This window comes from Sardina pilchardus, chromosome 24 (assembly GCF_963854185.1).
Source record: "Sardina pilchardus chromosome 24, fSarPil1.1, whole genome shotgun sequence".
In the NCBI taxonomy this organism is placed as follows: domain Eukaryota; kingdom Metazoa; phylum Chordata; class Actinopteri; order Clupeiformes; family Clupeidae; genus Sardina; species Sardina pilchardus.
In genome coordinates this window covers 23,570,416-23,588,769 of record NC_085017.1, presented here as the reverse complement: position 1 = coordinate 23,588,769, position 18,354 = coordinate 23,570,416, and the positions used below count along the sequence as shown (strand labels likewise).

General features: G+C 38.9%; 1 protein-coding gene across 1 annotated transcript; it reads right to left on the bottom strand.

The window, feature by feature from the left end:
* Nucleotides 1-3,628: 3,628 nt before the first annotated feature.
* On the bottom strand, nt 3,629-16,229 carry LOC134073191 (solute carrier family 26 member 6-like). Its single transcript, XM_062530182.1, has 20 exons — nt 16,096-16,229; nt 15,698-15,837; nt 15,326-15,436; nt 14,065-14,237; nt 13,597-13,761; nt 12,821-12,973; nt 12,220-12,299; nt 10,161-10,308; nt 9,885-9,998; nt 9,149-9,226; nt 8,950-9,045; nt 8,574-8,680; nt 7,672-7,741; nt 7,389-7,481; nt 6,772-6,906; nt 6,189-6,416; nt 4,346-4,528; nt 4,098-4,152; nt 3,841-3,986; nt 3,629-3,652 (listed from the first exon to the last, which is right to left on the bottom strand). The coding sequence occupies exons 1-20, from the start codon at nt 16,227-16,229 to the stop codon at nt 3,629-3,631; spliced, it is 2,433 nt and encodes an 810-aa protein (XP_062386166.1).
* Between the last annotated feature and the right edge of the window lie 2,125 nt (nt 16,230-18,354).

The window sequence follows — 18,354 nt, the reverse complement described above, 5'->3', positions numbered from 1 at the left end:
TGACAAACTATCTCCATGACATCATGTTTCTGTTTTGTGGTTTCAAGATCTGATGTCATGGTAACTGAGTGTTTTATTAGTGCAACCTCTGAAATTAATTCTGGGATCATGCTCGCCAGACATGATCCCGGTCACAGGCAGAAAAAAAACAGGGATTTTATGTCATACAGCAGCAAGACATGATCTTTCTCTGGGCCTCTGTGCATGCATGCATCTCTCTCCCTCTGTGTGTGTGAGCCTAGCCTGTAACCCATATCTATTTGTTAATGTGTAAATATTTTTTATTATTAGAATAAATGGTATAACTTAAGACACAGGGATGTGCACCGAGAAGGCAACCTTTTTTTTTCTTATGGCTATTTTCATTTCAGTAAGATGTTTCCTATCTATGAGTTACATGTATCTTTCTTTTTGACATCTTTGGACATTACATACCCTTCACCATAGCTAGAGATCCTGTAGTTTCCTGTGGCCTATTAGCCTGTTTGATTTGTATTGAGCTCAATGAGCATCAAACAGGCTAATAGGCCTACTGGAAAAAGCACCATGCCAATCTCTAGCTATGGTGAAGGGTATGTGATTATGTGGGGCTATTTTAATTCCAACGGCCAAGGGAACTTTATCAGAATGCATAATATCCTGGATCCATGAGATAGCTGGCCTTAAACAATAAAAATCTGTCTGCCACTATGTTAACCCTATGTGTTAAATTCCCATAGGGTTACATAGGGGGTCAAATACTGTACTTCCTTTCCCCTAGCATTTAGGAAGAACATTTATTTATTTACAATACATTCTTCAATCACAAAGAAAATTGGTGTACTTAGCGGTTTTATTTTTACTAATTGTTTTAATTAAGACATTAAGATCAATTGTCAAATGATGATTTTATATTCCTCTTTTTAGGCAACTGTAGCATGGTATCAAATACATTTTCTCCCCACTGTATGTGAAATGTACATAATGGCCTAGAGATCATTCTTATGTTTGATGTTTTATGTAACATTCTGCCTATAAACATGATTAAGAGATCTCTTGAAGACTTGTATGCTAGATAGGTCCCTGTTAAAACTGTATGTTAAATACAAATATTCCCATATAGTTCTATATTTTTCTACAAGAGTATTTGCATACAGGACATTTTAATTTTTTTTGATATACAATGTATGTTTTGACTATTTATTCACTAGTGGGATGTTAAATGATGAATGTCAATGTATTGTGAAACCTACCGGTCAGGTGACCTATGACGCATTCAAAAATGGGGATGGTCTTTTGTCTCTTTTAAGTATGAAGAAGAGCCATGCGGCTCGAAACGAAAGTGTGCGGACCTTTTACTCTTTTTTGGATCTTAACTTTTTGGCACCTGCACCTTTATTTGGATGTGCGCACTGTTTGCAACTAAATTCAGCTATGTTACAGTAATACACAAGGGCAGCTAATATGTTATAAATATGGTTTAGTTTATTTTCTTTTCTTTTAACTTGCATAAAAGACGGCTTAAATGCGGCTAATAGCCTACACAGGAAATTACTGTAGACACAAGTTTTCTCTTTCGATCAATCTCTTTATTTCATAATTTCTTCTTCATACACATAGGCATACACATTGTGCAATGTTACAGAGCAAAGCTGAATTTGAGGGCACTGAAGTCATATCATCCTTTTAAAAATGAACAACATTAACAATGTGCAACATTACCCAGAGGGAATATAACTGAATGTCAGCAGTGGCCAGATATCAAAACACACATCACAAGGTTCATGGTTGATTTTCTCCAATACACATTTCCCAAGAAGATGATGGCCTAGTTTTCCTTATGTAAGTCTTTGCATGGACTGCATCAGATTTAACAAATTATTCCTTATTATACAAGCAGTGCTGGTGAATGTTTCATCAAACTTTTTTTGTCCACCAATTTTTTGTTGACGATTTACAAGAAGATATAAATAAGTGAAAATCTGGGTTTCAGAAATCATTACACACCACAATAAGATCAATATTCTTGTACCATATCGGTACAAAACATTATTAAAATCGTATCTCAAGAGCAGGGGTGTATAAAATCATATTAGTTAGTGGGCTGGATTTGTTGGAATGAGACGTCACGGGGGCTGTCTTTGTCACGGTCATCATCATCTTTCTGCATGGGTATCAGAGTGTCATTTGATGATATTCTATTCTACTTTACTCACTTATGAGTAAACTAGTGCTGCCGCGATAAGTTGACGTATTCGAACTAATCGATGAAAATTAGTCAACTTCAATTTATTTAGTCGACTAATGGTTTTGCCATTGACCCCCTATTTATTTTTGGTCTCCCGTCTCTAACGGCTGTAATGTTAATTCTGTTATTAACTCTTGTTGGCAATAATGTTTTAAACACCAGCAGCATAGCCTGCGTGCCTGCCTGCTTTCAGCACGATTCATAGTCAGAGCTAAGCGGGGGGAGCTGAGCTAGTAGGCTAGTCCAGACTCTGACTAATAGTATTGTGGAAATTGCAATAAACAAAGTGAAGAGAGTACAAAAGTAGGCTGATATTGATATGAGCATTTCTATATCTACTGTATGGCTATATGTCATGTTTTGACCCTTCAGTTGAGTTAAAAATAAAATGGACACAACGAAAACTTGATTTTTAAGAAATGATTTTTAATTTTTAGTCGACTAATCGAAAAATTAGTCGAAAGATGAATCGTTAGAAAATTAGTCGTTAGTGGCAGCACTAGAGTAAACAACTACAAATTGAGTGCTGCTGTCATATACTGTTCTTTCTCTCTTGAAATAACCTACTACCTAACGAGCCAGACCCACATCAAGATGTAGGGTCTGAGAACTCACCATAGCAGGGCTCAATCGGAAGAGTGGGATAAACGATTGTCTTTCATATTCCCTCTCCACACAATAGGATAGCGCTAAATGAATCACCTTCTTGTTTTCAAGTAGCAGGATGCTTCACGGTCGCAACTTCTGGTCGCAGGTCAGTCGTCGTTACGTTACGCCGCCTACTGACTACTGGCCCGAGAGCAGTTACCTCGAGGCAGCTCGCAAGCCAACGGAGAGTTGCTAGACTACCCTAAATTACAATTGCTTCCACTAGGGGGCGTCTAGATTTCTACCTAACCTACTTCCATGTCCGTTTTTTTCAGTCTCTTTCTTCCTGGGGATGGTTTGAAGTGCTAGGTTTAATCAGTTCATATCATAGACGTCATGCTTATTGTTGAATTGCTTATCACACAATATTTTCCTAATTTTCCCTTCCTACCCAAAACATCTGGGGGGCTGTATGAAACCTGCTGGCAGCCTGATCTGCCCGCCCCTGAGAAATTTTGTGTGATACACATGCTGTAAAGCTATCTTAACGGTCTGCCACTTGGTGTCACAAGATTAGTATACAATCAATTTGAAAATAGATACTTTCCGCAGTCCTTGACTGTGACAGGCTGAATCGCGTTCCGTTAGCCTAGGTTACCATAATTCGCTGGAAGTGGGGTACATCATTAGCATACCTCTCCAAAATGTGACAAAATAAACTTCTTAACAACTCGACAATATTCTTTTTCACATTTTGTGACTTCTGGGACCAGTCTTCCTCATAAGGAATGGATTAGTTGATAGCTTCCAGTTTTAAAACCTGGTACTAATTATGTCCTGCGAAGAGAGTTTTGAGATAGATCAGAGAGGGAGACTGTGTACATTTAATCATTCTTTTTTTCTATTACGTGGAAAACAAGGTTACATGGCAGTGATAGGGTAGAGGGTAGAATAGTAATAGCTAGGGTAGAATAATGTAGAAGCATTAGAATGTATCAGTAATCGATTGTCAGTTGTTCACTCACCTGTATAACATCCTTATTAGGGGTTAAGGCATTATCTCTGTAAAACTGACTGTTCACCACGGCATCATGGACTGTGGGAAACAGGCACTCTTTAGTGACGGGATCTGAGAAGAATCCGCCACGTTCCATGTCTTCTACTATAGAGACTAGAGGAAAGTGAGGAGAGGGTTATTCACATGGTGATGGTCTTAAGAAGAATGGATATCAGACATGTGTGTAGAAAACCTCTGAAGGAATGTATGGCTGATTTGACTTACCTTGGCATCCAGCCAAGAAAACATCCACGTCAATCTCACTATAATCTCGGATAATCTGGAAAACAAAGGGGTACACGTACATTTCTTAAATACTGTGTGTGTGTGTGTGTGTGTGTGTGTGTGTGTGTGTGTGTGTATCTATCTCTTTCTTTTATCCAATAGAATATACAGTAAACAACTTCTTTCACTGCCTCCCATTATATTATTATTACTCTTCCATTATCTACGACTTTCTCATTCCCACTTACATTTCTCAACAGTTTGATAGCCACTGTGTCAATGAAGTTGGCTGTGGAAAGGTCCAGTATGATGGTGTGGATGTCCCAGGTCCACTTGCCCAGTGAGCCCCGAGATGCCTTTTCCGGGGCCGGACTGGAAGTTTCCACATCAGTTTCCTGTACAGCATCAGTGTCCTTGTCCTTTGTCTCTTCCTAATGAGCATAGTATCAACAACGGTTTTAAACACTGTAGACCTCAGAAAAGTCCAGGCCCAACCAGCCAACTCATCTGCTAGCTGAGAATTGACTCATGTTAACCTTGATCCGAGCTTAGTAGGCTAGACACTACAGTATTTTTTCACTTAGAAATGTCAGAGGGTGAGAGTGAAGGGTGAACAGTGAGCGTTTCAGTGAGTTAACATCATCCACTGTATCCTCACAGCCAGGGATGTGCCCTGTTCTCTCTGTTGTACATCCTATACACACCAACGACTGTTGTAAACATCATGACAGCAGGCACATCATCAAGTTTGCAGATGATTCAGTTTTTGTCAGCCATACTCAGTGCACATGAAAATGACCATGGTCCAGTGATTGATGATTTTGCTGCCTGGTGTGAGAATGCCTTCCTTAAGATTACAAAAACTAAGAATGTGTCCATTAATTTCAGACGTCTTCCCAATGTCCCCTGTGTTTTCAAGGACAAGGACACGGGCATGGTGCCATGTTACACATATCTGGGCACCTTGATTTATAAGCAGCTTAATAATTTAAAGAGGAACTATGCAGGATTGGCGATTTCATCTCTGGTTTCGGTTTCGTTTTTCGCTTTCGCTCGTTTTATGCTTGCATTTTCTCCGCAGAGCTTCCCCGACAGCTTTAGCGTGTATATTTATACATGTATAGGCTATATTTAAATATATAAATTGCAAGCGTGGTTCTTTGTCTCAGACTTCCAGATGTAAACAAGGAGCGATCGTCTCCTGCAGAAAGTTGCATAGGGTCTCTTTAACCTGAACACTGCTTCTGTGTGCAAGAGGCCAACAACAACTCTTTGCACTAGGAAACTTGCCAAATTTGGTGGACAAAACATTAAAGCTGTTGGCAAGTCTGGCAGATTGAGGGGACTTTGCCAACATTTTGAATGCATACAACTCTCCCCCCACTACCACGAGCACCCTCCCATTGAGTTTATGCTCATAAGTGACTGCACGAACTGTGATTGACCGTCAAATCTGCCAATAATCAAACAGCCCTGCACTTAAAGACCTCTTTGCCTACAAAAAAGCTACCATCTTTGCCCAAATAAGGAGATCCGGTATCTTGACATTTCTTCTATGGGAACATAACATGAAGTTTTTGAATTATTGTTAAACTCTAGCGGGGACAAAGAAATTGAAAATGCAGACGTATTGCGCGACACAGTTTTGTCCTCTGCCTTGGAATGGATACTGTGATCTTCAGTAAGTGAAGACAATGCAACTTGCTATAGGTAGTTAGCTTCAATTAACATCCGGATCTCCTTATATTGGAAAATATGGCAGTTTTGGTTCCTTTTCGTAGGCTAACTTCAGAGGTCCATTGGACCAGAAGGAATGGGAGCGGTGCATTTTTGCCAAACAAATAAAAGGCTACTGTAGCTGATGTTAGAGGCGCAGGTTTTTTTCCCTAAAAAAACGCTGATTTATGTTCTTATCTGTTGTCGCTTTACCGACATTTTTAACCAACAGATTTTTTGCAACTATTCATTCTTTAACTTAGGCTGAAGCTGTTAATTGTTCTGTGTTTTGTGTTGTATGTTCATGTGATGTCTTCCTGCTGCATACAAATTGCCCTTTTTGCGAATAGAGAATAAAGAATAAACTGAACTGACCTTCTCTGTCGACCCCTCAGTGTTAGTGTCCGGGTCCATGACGGTCGAATTGACCCAGTTGTTCTGAGCTGTGTCCAAACTAGGGAAGTCAGGAGAAAAGTAGGGTATGACTGAGCTCTTCTCTGGTAATTGTCCATCCTCCACTGCTTCTTTTATCTCCACTCCATTTTCCTTCCAGTGTTCTTCTACTTCTTCAGTATCCTGAGATGCTTCCTTAATAGATTTTGCCTAATGTGGAAAAGAATAAATAGAGTTTTTTTGGTGTTGAATTGGATATACATTATGTCATTATGCTATGTGCTGTGTGGATGAAATATATGTCACATGGGTGGATGGGATATGTTACATGTTGTATGTGTTTAAATGTGGTGATGTGCTATAGAACATGAAAACAAGATGTGTGGAAATTGTCATCCCTGTGGAACAATGAAGACTCTATCCGTCTATCTATCGATCTATCTAGTATACTGTATTGGATAAAAGAGATACTCAGAAATGTGTTCGGATTTAAAAGACATTGAACACTCATAGAATGAGTAAGATACAGTGTAATGAACAACATTTGAAATCAGGTAAAACTTACCAGTCTTTTGGCCTCCTTCTTAGCCTCCTTCTTGGCCTCCTTCTTGGCCTTTTTTGCAGCTTCCTCATCTTTACGCTTTTGCTTGGCCTCTTTTCTCTTCTTGTAGGCAATTATTTCACTGATGTCTAGTCCACTCTATACAGAGCAGAGGAAGCAACATGAGTTTGATATGTGATTTTGTGTGATCAAAGGGTCATGTATCTGAGGGGAGCCATCTTATCATTATATATATATGCCCTGTCCAAAGATGGGTTAATATGTTTTCATATTAAACATCTGATTATTTCTCTGTTTTGCTAGTGTATTTTCTTGGCTATTCCAAAGCCGAAAATTATACTTTTTGAAAACTGAGGTGCAAATTTGTGTGTGTGTGTGTGTGTGTGTGTGTGTGTGTGTGTGTTTATAATATAATGATGGGAAGTTGTCATGATACTGATAAAAAATGAGTGTTCCAGACACCATCAACAATAAACACTTTTATGGTGTTTTGTATCCAATCAAAAATTATATGAAAAATGTTGATGTGGACAAAGATAGTTTGTGTGCGTATTATCTACCCGTCTAATTGCGGAAGTTAGTATTTAAGTATTGTGAATAGTATTTTCGATTGATCTAACCTTTTTCTTCAGGGCCGCCAAATAAAATTCAGTATTGGCAAAGTACACTGTAGCTGAAGAGCGGAAAATTATGATACCGGGAACCTCTTTTACCTGCCAAAGAAGAAAAGCTATGATAAATAACAATGAATAATGAATAACGTATCACATGGTCCTGGTGCTAGTTACATTACATAAAAAGGAAAGAGGGGTTATTTTATTTGTGTTTATTAGTCAAAAAGTATTAAAAGCATAGCATAATAGCATTTATGACACCTGGCTGCTTGGTGTTTCAGTTTCTCACCCCTTTGTGTGTCTCCTTGTCCATATACAGTTCGGTTCCAGGAACATGACCCAGCAGAGAGTACCTTGGTCTGAAAACAGTGAAAAACAAGATATACATTTCTGCAAAAAAAAATGTAAAAAATTGCAAGCACGATTGCTTACCAACATACCGTATTTACATCCTGGCCACTCCCGTAGGTTTTTTCTAGTCTTAGTAGTGTTTCCCAAAACCACAGTTGGTTAGAAATGGGAAGTCGCATTGCAACCAACAAAGTTGCTAACTTAGCAAATATGGTTTTGGGAAACGCGCTCCTGGAACAAAATGGATCACTATCGTTTCCCCAGATTGGTAGACTATCAGCCCAATCAGCAACTAGGCTGACACTGTAGATTGGAAACCAAAAGGGGCTAATAAACGGTAGTAACAAATTTACCAATGTTGTTTTTTGTCAGTCTGTAAAGTTTTGATGAAGTAGGAAGTAACATCAGGAATCCCTGATCTATGTGATTGGTTAAGTTGGACTAACGATTTCAAAGTCAACACTATGTTTACCGTCATGCAATGTAAAGGATTCCCAATGACCACTGACCAGACTCTATTCTAATGCTATTTTGGAAGCATTTAGCTCACCACCCTTTGCCAATCCATTTGGGGCTATGGGTGTACCGGGGCAAGCTCTGTAGACGTTGATTAATCGGAGTTACGTTTTAATTAACCGACAAAACTAATTTGGTACATTTACTCTTTAAAAGGTCTACTTCTAATCTATATTGAGAATTACACGCCTGTATACAATTTGCTCAAAAGAGGTATACATTAATTGCTGGACATAAGTACAAAATACGAAGTTTTGGCTGTTAATCCTGATTAGCGTTAGCAGTTAAAAGAATGCAGAAAGCAGAGAAGAGAAGGTAGCCTACCTCTGGGTCCTGAAGGTAACTGTCAGCATGGCAAAGGCAATGGATGCCCCAAGACCCATGTCCAAATTTAAGAGCAGTGTGGACACCAATGTGACCAGCCATATGAGCTGTAGAGAAGTCATTTATAAATGTGAGTTATCTCACATGATCATGATAGAAATTAAAAAAAAAAAGTTTTCTTTTCTTATCTGCTCTTGAACCTATGGGATTATATTACATTTGGACAATCTAATATCTATGACTACTATCAAAATGCTGAATGCTAATAATGGCAAATATACATTTTAATCCTTACACTGCAAAGTATATGTAAAATGTGTTACGGTGTATAGCATATTATGCACTGTATATCTGTATGCTTCATCTTTTAACTGACCAGGTCAACCTTGCTGCTTCTCCACAGAGTCACAATGTCATATAGCTGCTTGAACATTCCTTTAAGATTTACAATGGCGATGGCAGCAAGAGCAGCCTGGAAGAGAAAATGATACAATAACTCATGTATATGCACATGCACATTTAATTGACACATGGTGCATAATTGGATATAAAAATTCATTGGAAAAAAGTCTCACCTTAGGCAGTTCCTCAAACAAATATCCAAGTTTTAGTACTGTTACCAGCACTATCACAGCAGAATAGATTGATGCCAACTGCAAAGAAACAAATTATGCAAATTATGTTTTATTTCAGTTAGTCTATCAGCTAGTTTCATTCTCATTGAGCTCAATGCAATTCAAACCAGCTACAGTAATAGGCTAACTGAAATAAAACCATTCCAATCTCTTGGTATGGTGAAGGGTATGTGTTGATTATGTGGGGTTATTTTAATTCCAAAGGCCATGGGGACTTTATCAGGAATAACTGGCATTTAAACAAATAAAACAAATAAATATTATAATAAGATATTTCCTCATTTTTTATTTAAGGCATTAAGATCAATTTCCAAAAGATGATTTTATAGTCTGCCCTACAAAGCCAAAAAGCAGTAACTGTGAAAATTCCAAACTGAGAAAAACAGCTTTATTGTTTGTCTTTCACACTGTATTTAGCAGAAACTGTAAAATGGAAACCCCTGTATCTTCAGGAACTGTTTCAGTAAATCAATGATATTTGAACTGATTGATCAGAGGATTTGGCTTTTTATATTGGTGTAAAAAAATGCAGTTACTGCTCTTTGGCTTTGCAGGGCAGTATAGTTAACTTTAGCATGTGTTCCACTACTTTTGGAGGTGACTGTACATATAATAAAATATGATTATTGGTCTATATTGCTCCCATGCTTTAGCAACTTGACAGGGGGAGCTTTACCTGGGTTTTGCCACCAGTACTCTCCTGGACTAGACTTCTGGACATGGAGGGGCAGACAGCGAAGCACTGGAAGAAGCCTCCCACAGTGTTACTGAGGCCCAGTGCCACAAGTTCCTGCCACAACAACAGACAGGATTGAGATCAGTGAGGAAACATTTTACAGAGAAAAAAAATAAACATGGTACCAGATAATATTCACTATGGTCAATTAGATAATTGTGCCCCACTGAAGTCTCAACTTTATCACAAGTGTGAATACATTTATAGGAGAGGTACCTGATTACTGTCCACTCTGTATCCATTTTTAAGCGCAAATGTTTTCCCTAGCGAGATAGAGATGGCATAAGCCACAATAGCTATGGCAAAAGCATCCCCAAAGACTTCTCCAAAAAGGCTGATGTCAGGCACAGTAGGTGGGCGCAGTCTGGAGTGAACCAAAGAAAAGGCAGCAAATTAATGAGTAGACATGACAAATCCAGAGAAAAGACACTGTAGTACTGCCCCATATTTAAGGGCTCATAAAGGAACTAGATAATAAATGAATGAATATATCTAAATAAAGAAAAACGTAAGTTATTCCTGGCCATATTCTGTTTTATTTTGTATGCGTATAGAAAAGTAAGGAAAGAAAATACACTTTGAGATTCACTTTTCACTTGTCACTCCCAATTCTACTGACTACGCGCATTGAGTGCAGCTTGCTCAGGTTATCAGCTGACCGAGTTCCATCATGGGGCGGAGAAATTTAAAATAGGGAACATAGTAGCTGATAAATAGGAAGACATGAAATGCCAGCACTATGCCAAAAAAAGATTACTCATTGGTAGAATAATTTGTTTAGGTTTTGCGGGTCATTTATGGACTCTAAACACTAGAGCACTTTTCCTCTGTCGCACACACTGTATTAATAGCAAATAACAATGTCCACAGACAAGTTGCATGATTTTATGAAAGTATGATGTATTGCGACATCGATGAAAGTCAAATTTGTACTTTCTAATGTCTCATTTCATCGATATGCTACCCAATCTGGCAAAGTTACATAGCGCGGTAATAGCCGAGAGAAGGCCGCGAAGTGAATGCAGAAGTGCCGTTCACCCTGTTACGAGTTGATGAACCGCGAAATAATTTTGGAAACATTATAAGGTGCGAAAAACTCTTTAGTGTTGCTTTAAGAAGGAATACCACCAGGAAACGGAGCATGGGTGAAATAGGCCTATGTCCTTTTTCTGTTCATTGTCAGGTATTGTTGCCTCATCAGTAAGGATTAAGGGGTTGGACATTCGCGAACCTTCAGGATAGAGACTTGTTTTTTTTGTTTGTTGGATTCTTTTCCTTGGGTTTGTCAAGTCAAGTCAAGTCAAGTCAACTTTATTTATATAGTGCATTTCATACACAACAAAGAGCAAACAGGAATAGCTAGTAAAAGCAGAAGGGCAATAGTCAAAGAATAGTTTCAAGAATAAAAAAAGAATAATGCAGAACACACTAAGGTCATAAAACTTAAAAGCATAAAAAGGGAGATGTTTTTTTTATAAAAAGTATAATAATAATAATAATTAAAAAAAAACATTGTTTATTTTCATTAGGTTATTGCTTGAATTGATATAGTTTATTGTTTACACTGCTGTTCTCCCTACTGTAGTCTGACCAACTTTTTTAAATTGTTTGCTGTTAAATTAATGAATGTATTGTTTTTATTTGTACTATATGTCACTTTGGACAAAGGCATCTGCCAAATAGCTATAACCACAACCATAACCAACATAACCAAAACACATAAAAATGGCAATAAATAAGTTGTTTAAAAGTGTAAAAGTAAAAATCAAAACACACATTTAAAAAAGAACAGCAGCTTTCGAGGAAGATTCTTGAAGTATTCCCAAACTCGCACACACAATAATTTCCTTTCCAGGGCCAAAATTCCCGGCCACAGGGCTCGATGGTGGCACTCGTTGAGAATTAACACCCAAAAAGTTAACAACAAAGTTAAACGTTGACACTTGAGAGCTGTAACTCAAGCCATAAAGAATGAGCGGTTACACTCTGACTATGGCCGATCTGTCTACTCTGTTATACAGTACTGCACAGAATCCCCCTTTGCCCAACTAAGGACAGCAATACTAGTACTACATGGAACAGTAATATTCACCCAAAGAGAGGACTGGACAAAGAATATTTGATGAGTTTTGATTATTATTTGCATCATAACATGAACAAATTGTTATCTCTTATCTCACCCTATCTAGCGATTGCACGTGCCACACAGACCATTCACAGTATTCATTATATTTGCCTTTGAAAGAAAGGTTAGAGGAGGAATAAGCCTTCTTACCCGGAAGGAATTTCCCCCACAACAAGGATTTTGTAATCACTTAGGCCTCCATAGGTTGAAGTCAGGGTCGCTATCACAATCTAGAGAAGCAGAACGGATCCATTTATACAGAAGCAAATGCAAAAATATAACTTATAGTCTGTAATGCATACATGCATCATGCAAACACAATGAGCATCTATGTGCACCCACACACTTTGGGCAGGAAAGCTATTTGTACTGTACCAGAAACACCAAATATCAGCACACATGACTGCAAGTCATGAATGCAAGTCTCTGATTAGTGTTGTGAGAAGTGTTCTGAGAATTGCTTTAAAAAGTTTTTAAAACTGTTTGCCATGTTGTAAGTCGCACATACAAATGTAATAATGTATTGTATGTAATGTAATGTAAAAAAGGTTACATGATTTGGTAAAATGAGCACACTGTTTAGAAAATGAATGACCAATATACTGTAGCAAACGAGAATACAATTCAGCAAAATTAGCGGACTATACAATCTTCTTCTCGATTAAAAAAATGAGCTAAAGAATGTAAAACATGAAATGCATGAAGAAAAAAAGAAGCACAACATGTGAGGGAACATGAGAGAGAAACTTACAAAGAGGAGCTCCACAGGGATAGGCACAGGCATCTTGTGCCTGAAGGCTGCATTGAATTCCTTGGCAGCAACCAGAATCACTATGGATATGATACTGACCCCAAGGGTTGGGAGGTGAGTCTTAGGCAGCAGTGAGCAAACACCAATCAGGGTCTAAAATGTGGATCACAGGATCGCAATCATTCATGAGTTCAGAATGGGTGAATCCAGACGAGATTCATCTGGAAAGGATTCCATTCACGCCGTTTCCGAACGTCCTGTTTTATGACTTGAAATTAAATTAAATTTAAATTGGTACGTTAAACTCTTACCAGATCGTTTCTGAAGGGCAGAACACACATGTTTACCCAATCCCAAAGAAAAAAAACACATCCATATACTGTATGTTAAACCCTGTCACCATCAACACAGTCATTGGATGTGTTGAATGCACTATTCTATCTGTCATCAAAACCTCCCCATGCCAGATAAGTGATTGGACATTTTAGTGATTCGGAAATGGGCATCAATGGGATCCTTTCAAGACTGACAGAGCAAATTCAAATTTGCTTACAGGTTCATCTGGGTTCACCCTGGCTAACGTGAGCTATTAGGTGCAATAAAAAGTACTCAGAACTAATGACATATCGTGACATAAATCAACCATGGTGTGCATTTGTGTTGCATGCATATTTACATACTGTAGGTCTGAGTGCATGTTTGATTGTGCATGTATAGGCTGAGCATGTGAAAAATAATAAAATATATAGTTTTAGTAAATGAATAGTTATACTAACATAGACAATAGCAAGGGGACCACTGTGGCGAGTAGGTGAAACTCCAAACAGGTACTTCAGCTGTGACACCACTGAATGGAATGCAGCTCCAGTGGTGTAGGCCCGTACCAATGGCTCCGACAAGTATGTGGCTACAAAGCCAAACTGCACCAGTCCCAAAAACACCTACACGTAAAAAAAATCAATAATTAGTGTTAATCTGCTCCTTTACATTTCTAACTGCAGTTGAGACCAAGGGGTGGTGTACACCAGTTTCCAGGAGTTGTTATGCTTTAAAATTGACACATTGTAATATGAATTTATAAAAGCACAGTACATGTCCAGATTATGTTTTGAAAGTTAAGAGTTGACTGATGCTGACATTGACTCACAGCAGCAGGAATCACACCAGTCGACAGATTGTCAGTCAGTGAGTTACCACTGCTCCACCACATTTGCCAGTTTAAAGCACAGGCTTAGGTACTGTACCTGAATAAATCCTGCCAGGACTGTGGTGGCCGCTGCAACCTGCACTCTGCGCAGGTCTCTGGCCACGACATCAATCTCAGCTGTTGAGTTGGTGCCGTTAATGAGGAAGTTCTCATCTGGAGCCAAATTCTCTGTCACGGTGCCCACCATGAGACTGAGGACAGTTAACGTGCCTGTTGGTGCATACATGTGAGAGGGGTGTCATACGGAGTAACATATCATATTGTATGTGCCATATCATTAACTTCCTCCTGCTTTTGCCATAAATACCATGGTCTGCATTGTATTTGAAATAGCGATGTATTTTTTTTTGCTTAATTCCAGCTCAATCATGTTGAGTCATGTGGTTGTATTGTTTCTTGCATCTCTGTTTCTGCCCCTAAGCTAATGACTCCAAACAGGTGAAGCTAGATTTACTTGAACACTGCAGATAAAATCTATTCCAAGTTGGTGAGGAGGCCAAAAGGTATGAACAACAAGTGGCTCCACACTACCCGGTCGCTCAGTGAGTCTATAACAGGGGTGCCTGAATTCTTCCCTTTCAAGTGCTGGGGCGAGGGCCATGGGCAAGTCGTAGACCATTGTTGAGGGTAGATGTGGATGAGAGGTCGGAGTGAAAGTTAACACTCAGGAGAAGTCGGAAATCAAATTGAAAAGACAGGGATTTTTTTTTATATTTACCCCATTTAAGGCCAATAAGGCAAGCAAATAAAATGGAAATGAACAAAAGCATAGAAAAGAAAGAGAAAAATTAGCCTGGCACGCCCTCCCAGTGACGCAACGCCGTCAGGCTTTTGCTGCTGGTCTGGTCAACTGCTCATTGAGAAGGATTTCTGAGTTCCCGAAATCTGCGGAACTGCCCCCTTTGGTCGAGAACCAATCAACTTTGAGCAGCTCCAACGGCTCTGGGTAGAGGCGTGTTCAAGGCAGCGGAAAGAGTGTTGTTATTGGTTTAAACTCGGCAATCCGCTTTCTAACATCTACCAGTAGCAAACCGAGGCACTTAAAGGAGGCGGGTCAACCAGCGCTGGCAAGAAACCGTGATAGCACAGGCTGTTGGTCAGACTAAAGTCTCGCAGAGCCTTTGAAAGTCGATGGTAATCAGGCTAGAGAAAAATAGCAAAATATTGCAGTTTTTTAAGCTTAATTTACCTTAACTGAACAGCTTCACTAGAAAACAAGTCACGTGATACATACTGAGCAGAGGGGAAATTTTCAATGGTAAGATTTTTTTATTACAAAATGTCCAAATGTCACTTACCAATAGAGATATGTCTGGAGGTGCCGAAGAAGAAATATACCAATGCAGGGAACAGGGATGTGTACAGACCATATACTGGAGGGACAGCAGCCAGCAAAGCATAGGCCATTCCTGTAGAACCCCGTGAGGATTATCTAATCATTATAGATGACTGATATTTAGCAAACACATTTATCCAAGGATCAAGTTTAAGCTATAGCCTCTGAAAAGCATCTTGAGACATTTTTGGTCCTATATACTGTTGATTTAAACAGTATAGCAGTATAGTATAACAGTATACAAAGAGAGAGAGAGAGAGAGAGAGAGGGAGAGAGAGAGAGAGAGAGAGAGAGAGAGAGAGAGAGAGAGAGAGTGAAAGAAAGAATTTCTTACCCTGGGGCAGGTGCATAATTCCAACACTAATGCCTGCTATGACATCAGGCACTGCATATTCTTTGATGGAGTATTGCGGTATCCAGTGGAGGATAGGAAAGCAACAATACAGTAGCTTCTTCAGCCTTGGCACAGTACATCTAATGGACACCATTGCAAAAGTAAATAACTTGAATCCAGTCATTACAGTGTGGGTCTTCATTTCAAGATACTACTCACAAAATATAAACATAATTCACAACAGTTGCTTGCATCAATTGATTAACAATTGTTCTGCTTCAGACTGACTGATACTGTAAATGTAAAATAGTTCACCTGTAACTTGCAATTATAACATTGCAGCATTGGCTTTTTAAAGAACAAATAAGAAAAAAAATGTTTGTTGCAACTGTCTTTACCTGGTGCAGCGTTTGAGACGTTCAGCAACTGAAGGTTGATTTTGATTGTGGCCCTGCCTCTCTGATAGACTCTCCAGTCTCTGCTCATCCAGTACCGGCCTCTGAATGATTACATTGCATTCTCCTACCTCCATTGACTTTGCTTGGTTTCAGCTCCTTTAGAGAATCTAAATAGTTTGTGTCTGGTTCTTTCATAAGGTTTCAAAAATATCTTCATATATCCTCCACTTGTTGAACTATAGAGATTTTGCGAAGGAATTGCAAAAGGTAAGTGTCTCCATACTGAATGATATCCGAACAGGAAAGTAATACAGGAACTATAAACACCTTATCACAGAAATAGGCTAATGGCACATCAGAAATGCATCTTTCTTAAGAACAGTAGATTAGAACTGTTAATACAGTATAATACATTATACTATTGTAAAGCTGGTAATTTTCCATCCTCTAAAGTTCAGAACGGGGGAGACGACCTCACAGCTAGACTCCTTTGTGTCCAGGTGATCTATTTGCATTTGAACTGTCCCTATTGTGTGTGTGGCCGGCCATTTGTTAAAGGCCCTCGGACACACCTCTTCTCCCCCTCTCCATGCCTCTGATGAACTAATGTTGGAAACTGAAATGTATCTGTTTCATGACAAATGATAATACATCCATGTTTGGTCTTGAATTAATACTTGTAATGTGGGCAACAGCCTAATCACAGTTTCATTGCAATCTAATATATTTGTACATGGTTATAGACTAAGAAATACACTATAGAGTTTTAGACGCCACACCCACTTTCAGGTAAAGAAGCCCTGCTGAGCTGGGGGTGGCTGGATGAATGAAAAGAAGAAACTCTTGCAGTGATGCTCGCTTCTCTTCCTGCTCTGTTCTGGTCTAGGCAAGAGGTCACACTGACCTCTCTGCCCCTCTCTCTCTCTCTCTCTCTCCCTGCCTTTTCTCTCTCTCTCTCTCTCTATCTATCTATCTTTTGATTTCTTTATGGGGTTTGTTATTTTCATTATTTGATATATTGTTTATCTGGTGTATGTAGCATTGTAACTTGGTAACTTGTTAAGGTTTAAGTCCAAGTTTATTGTTTTGTTTTGAGGTTAAGTTCATTTTCTCCTTTGTTCCTTTGTTCAAGGATAATTACTGATACTTTACTTTTACCTAAGGCTGAAGGCCTAATAAATGGTTAATTCTCCTCGCTCAGTTTGCATATCTCTAAAAGTTTAGTGTGCCATTCCATTCTCTACCATAGTTAAACAAACTAGTTATTTGGTAATGTATTAGAGGTACAATATATCTATGGAGTCAGATTCTTGGTGAAATTCCTAATACAATTGCCATCTAACTTCTCAGATATTTTTACAGTCCAATTCAACCTCATCGAAGCGCCGGACGTAGACAGAACACGTATAAAAGTGGGAAATATATTGTCGTATATTTTGCTTATTTACAGTTGGTGACATCCCTTTAGTGATCTGAAACTGCTTTTAAAACAAGCATTCCAGTTACGTCGGTCCGCGCCTTAAACAATAGATGTAAACGTCTCTACTCATCAACAGCGAATCGTCGTCGTGAGTGATTTGATCTATCTCTGAAATTTGGTGAGTACATTTAACATTTCTTGAAGACGTGTAGGCTATTGATGTTAACATTTCACCATAATATTCAGAGAGAATAACTCTCATGGTCCTATACAAAATGAACGAAAAACAACGTAACGATGCATCTGCGCGATTGTTATTATCCGCATGGACAAACATGTTAGACCGCCACGGTACACTAGCCAAACAACGTAAAGGGATAACAATTCATTCTAGCGAGGAGATATATGGGTTCTGGGCGCACAGTGAGATGAAATCTATAAAGAAAAATGAAACACGGCCTAGTGCAATGATGGAAGGCCTTGCCTCTTTAATATTGCAAAAGAAAATGAATGAAATTGAAAAACTTCGCAATTCAATGCAAATGACTGATGTAAAAGATGTTGTGAACACCGATATTTCTGATAACTCTACTTTGCCAACTTCGTTGCCATCTTGTTCTGATGTGAGAGATGCTGATATTTCTAATGAGGTCCCAGACATTGTTGTTTTGCAAGACAACCCAAGCACCAGTAGGTCTGTCTCTCCTGAAAATGGACCTCTACCTGACGAATGCGCTGTGGCCTCAGTGAGACACGTGGACACAAACAGCCAAGGCTTGGTCAAGAAACGACAAGGCCACAAACGCGGACCCAAAGCGAGCAGATTCTGCAATTCGTGC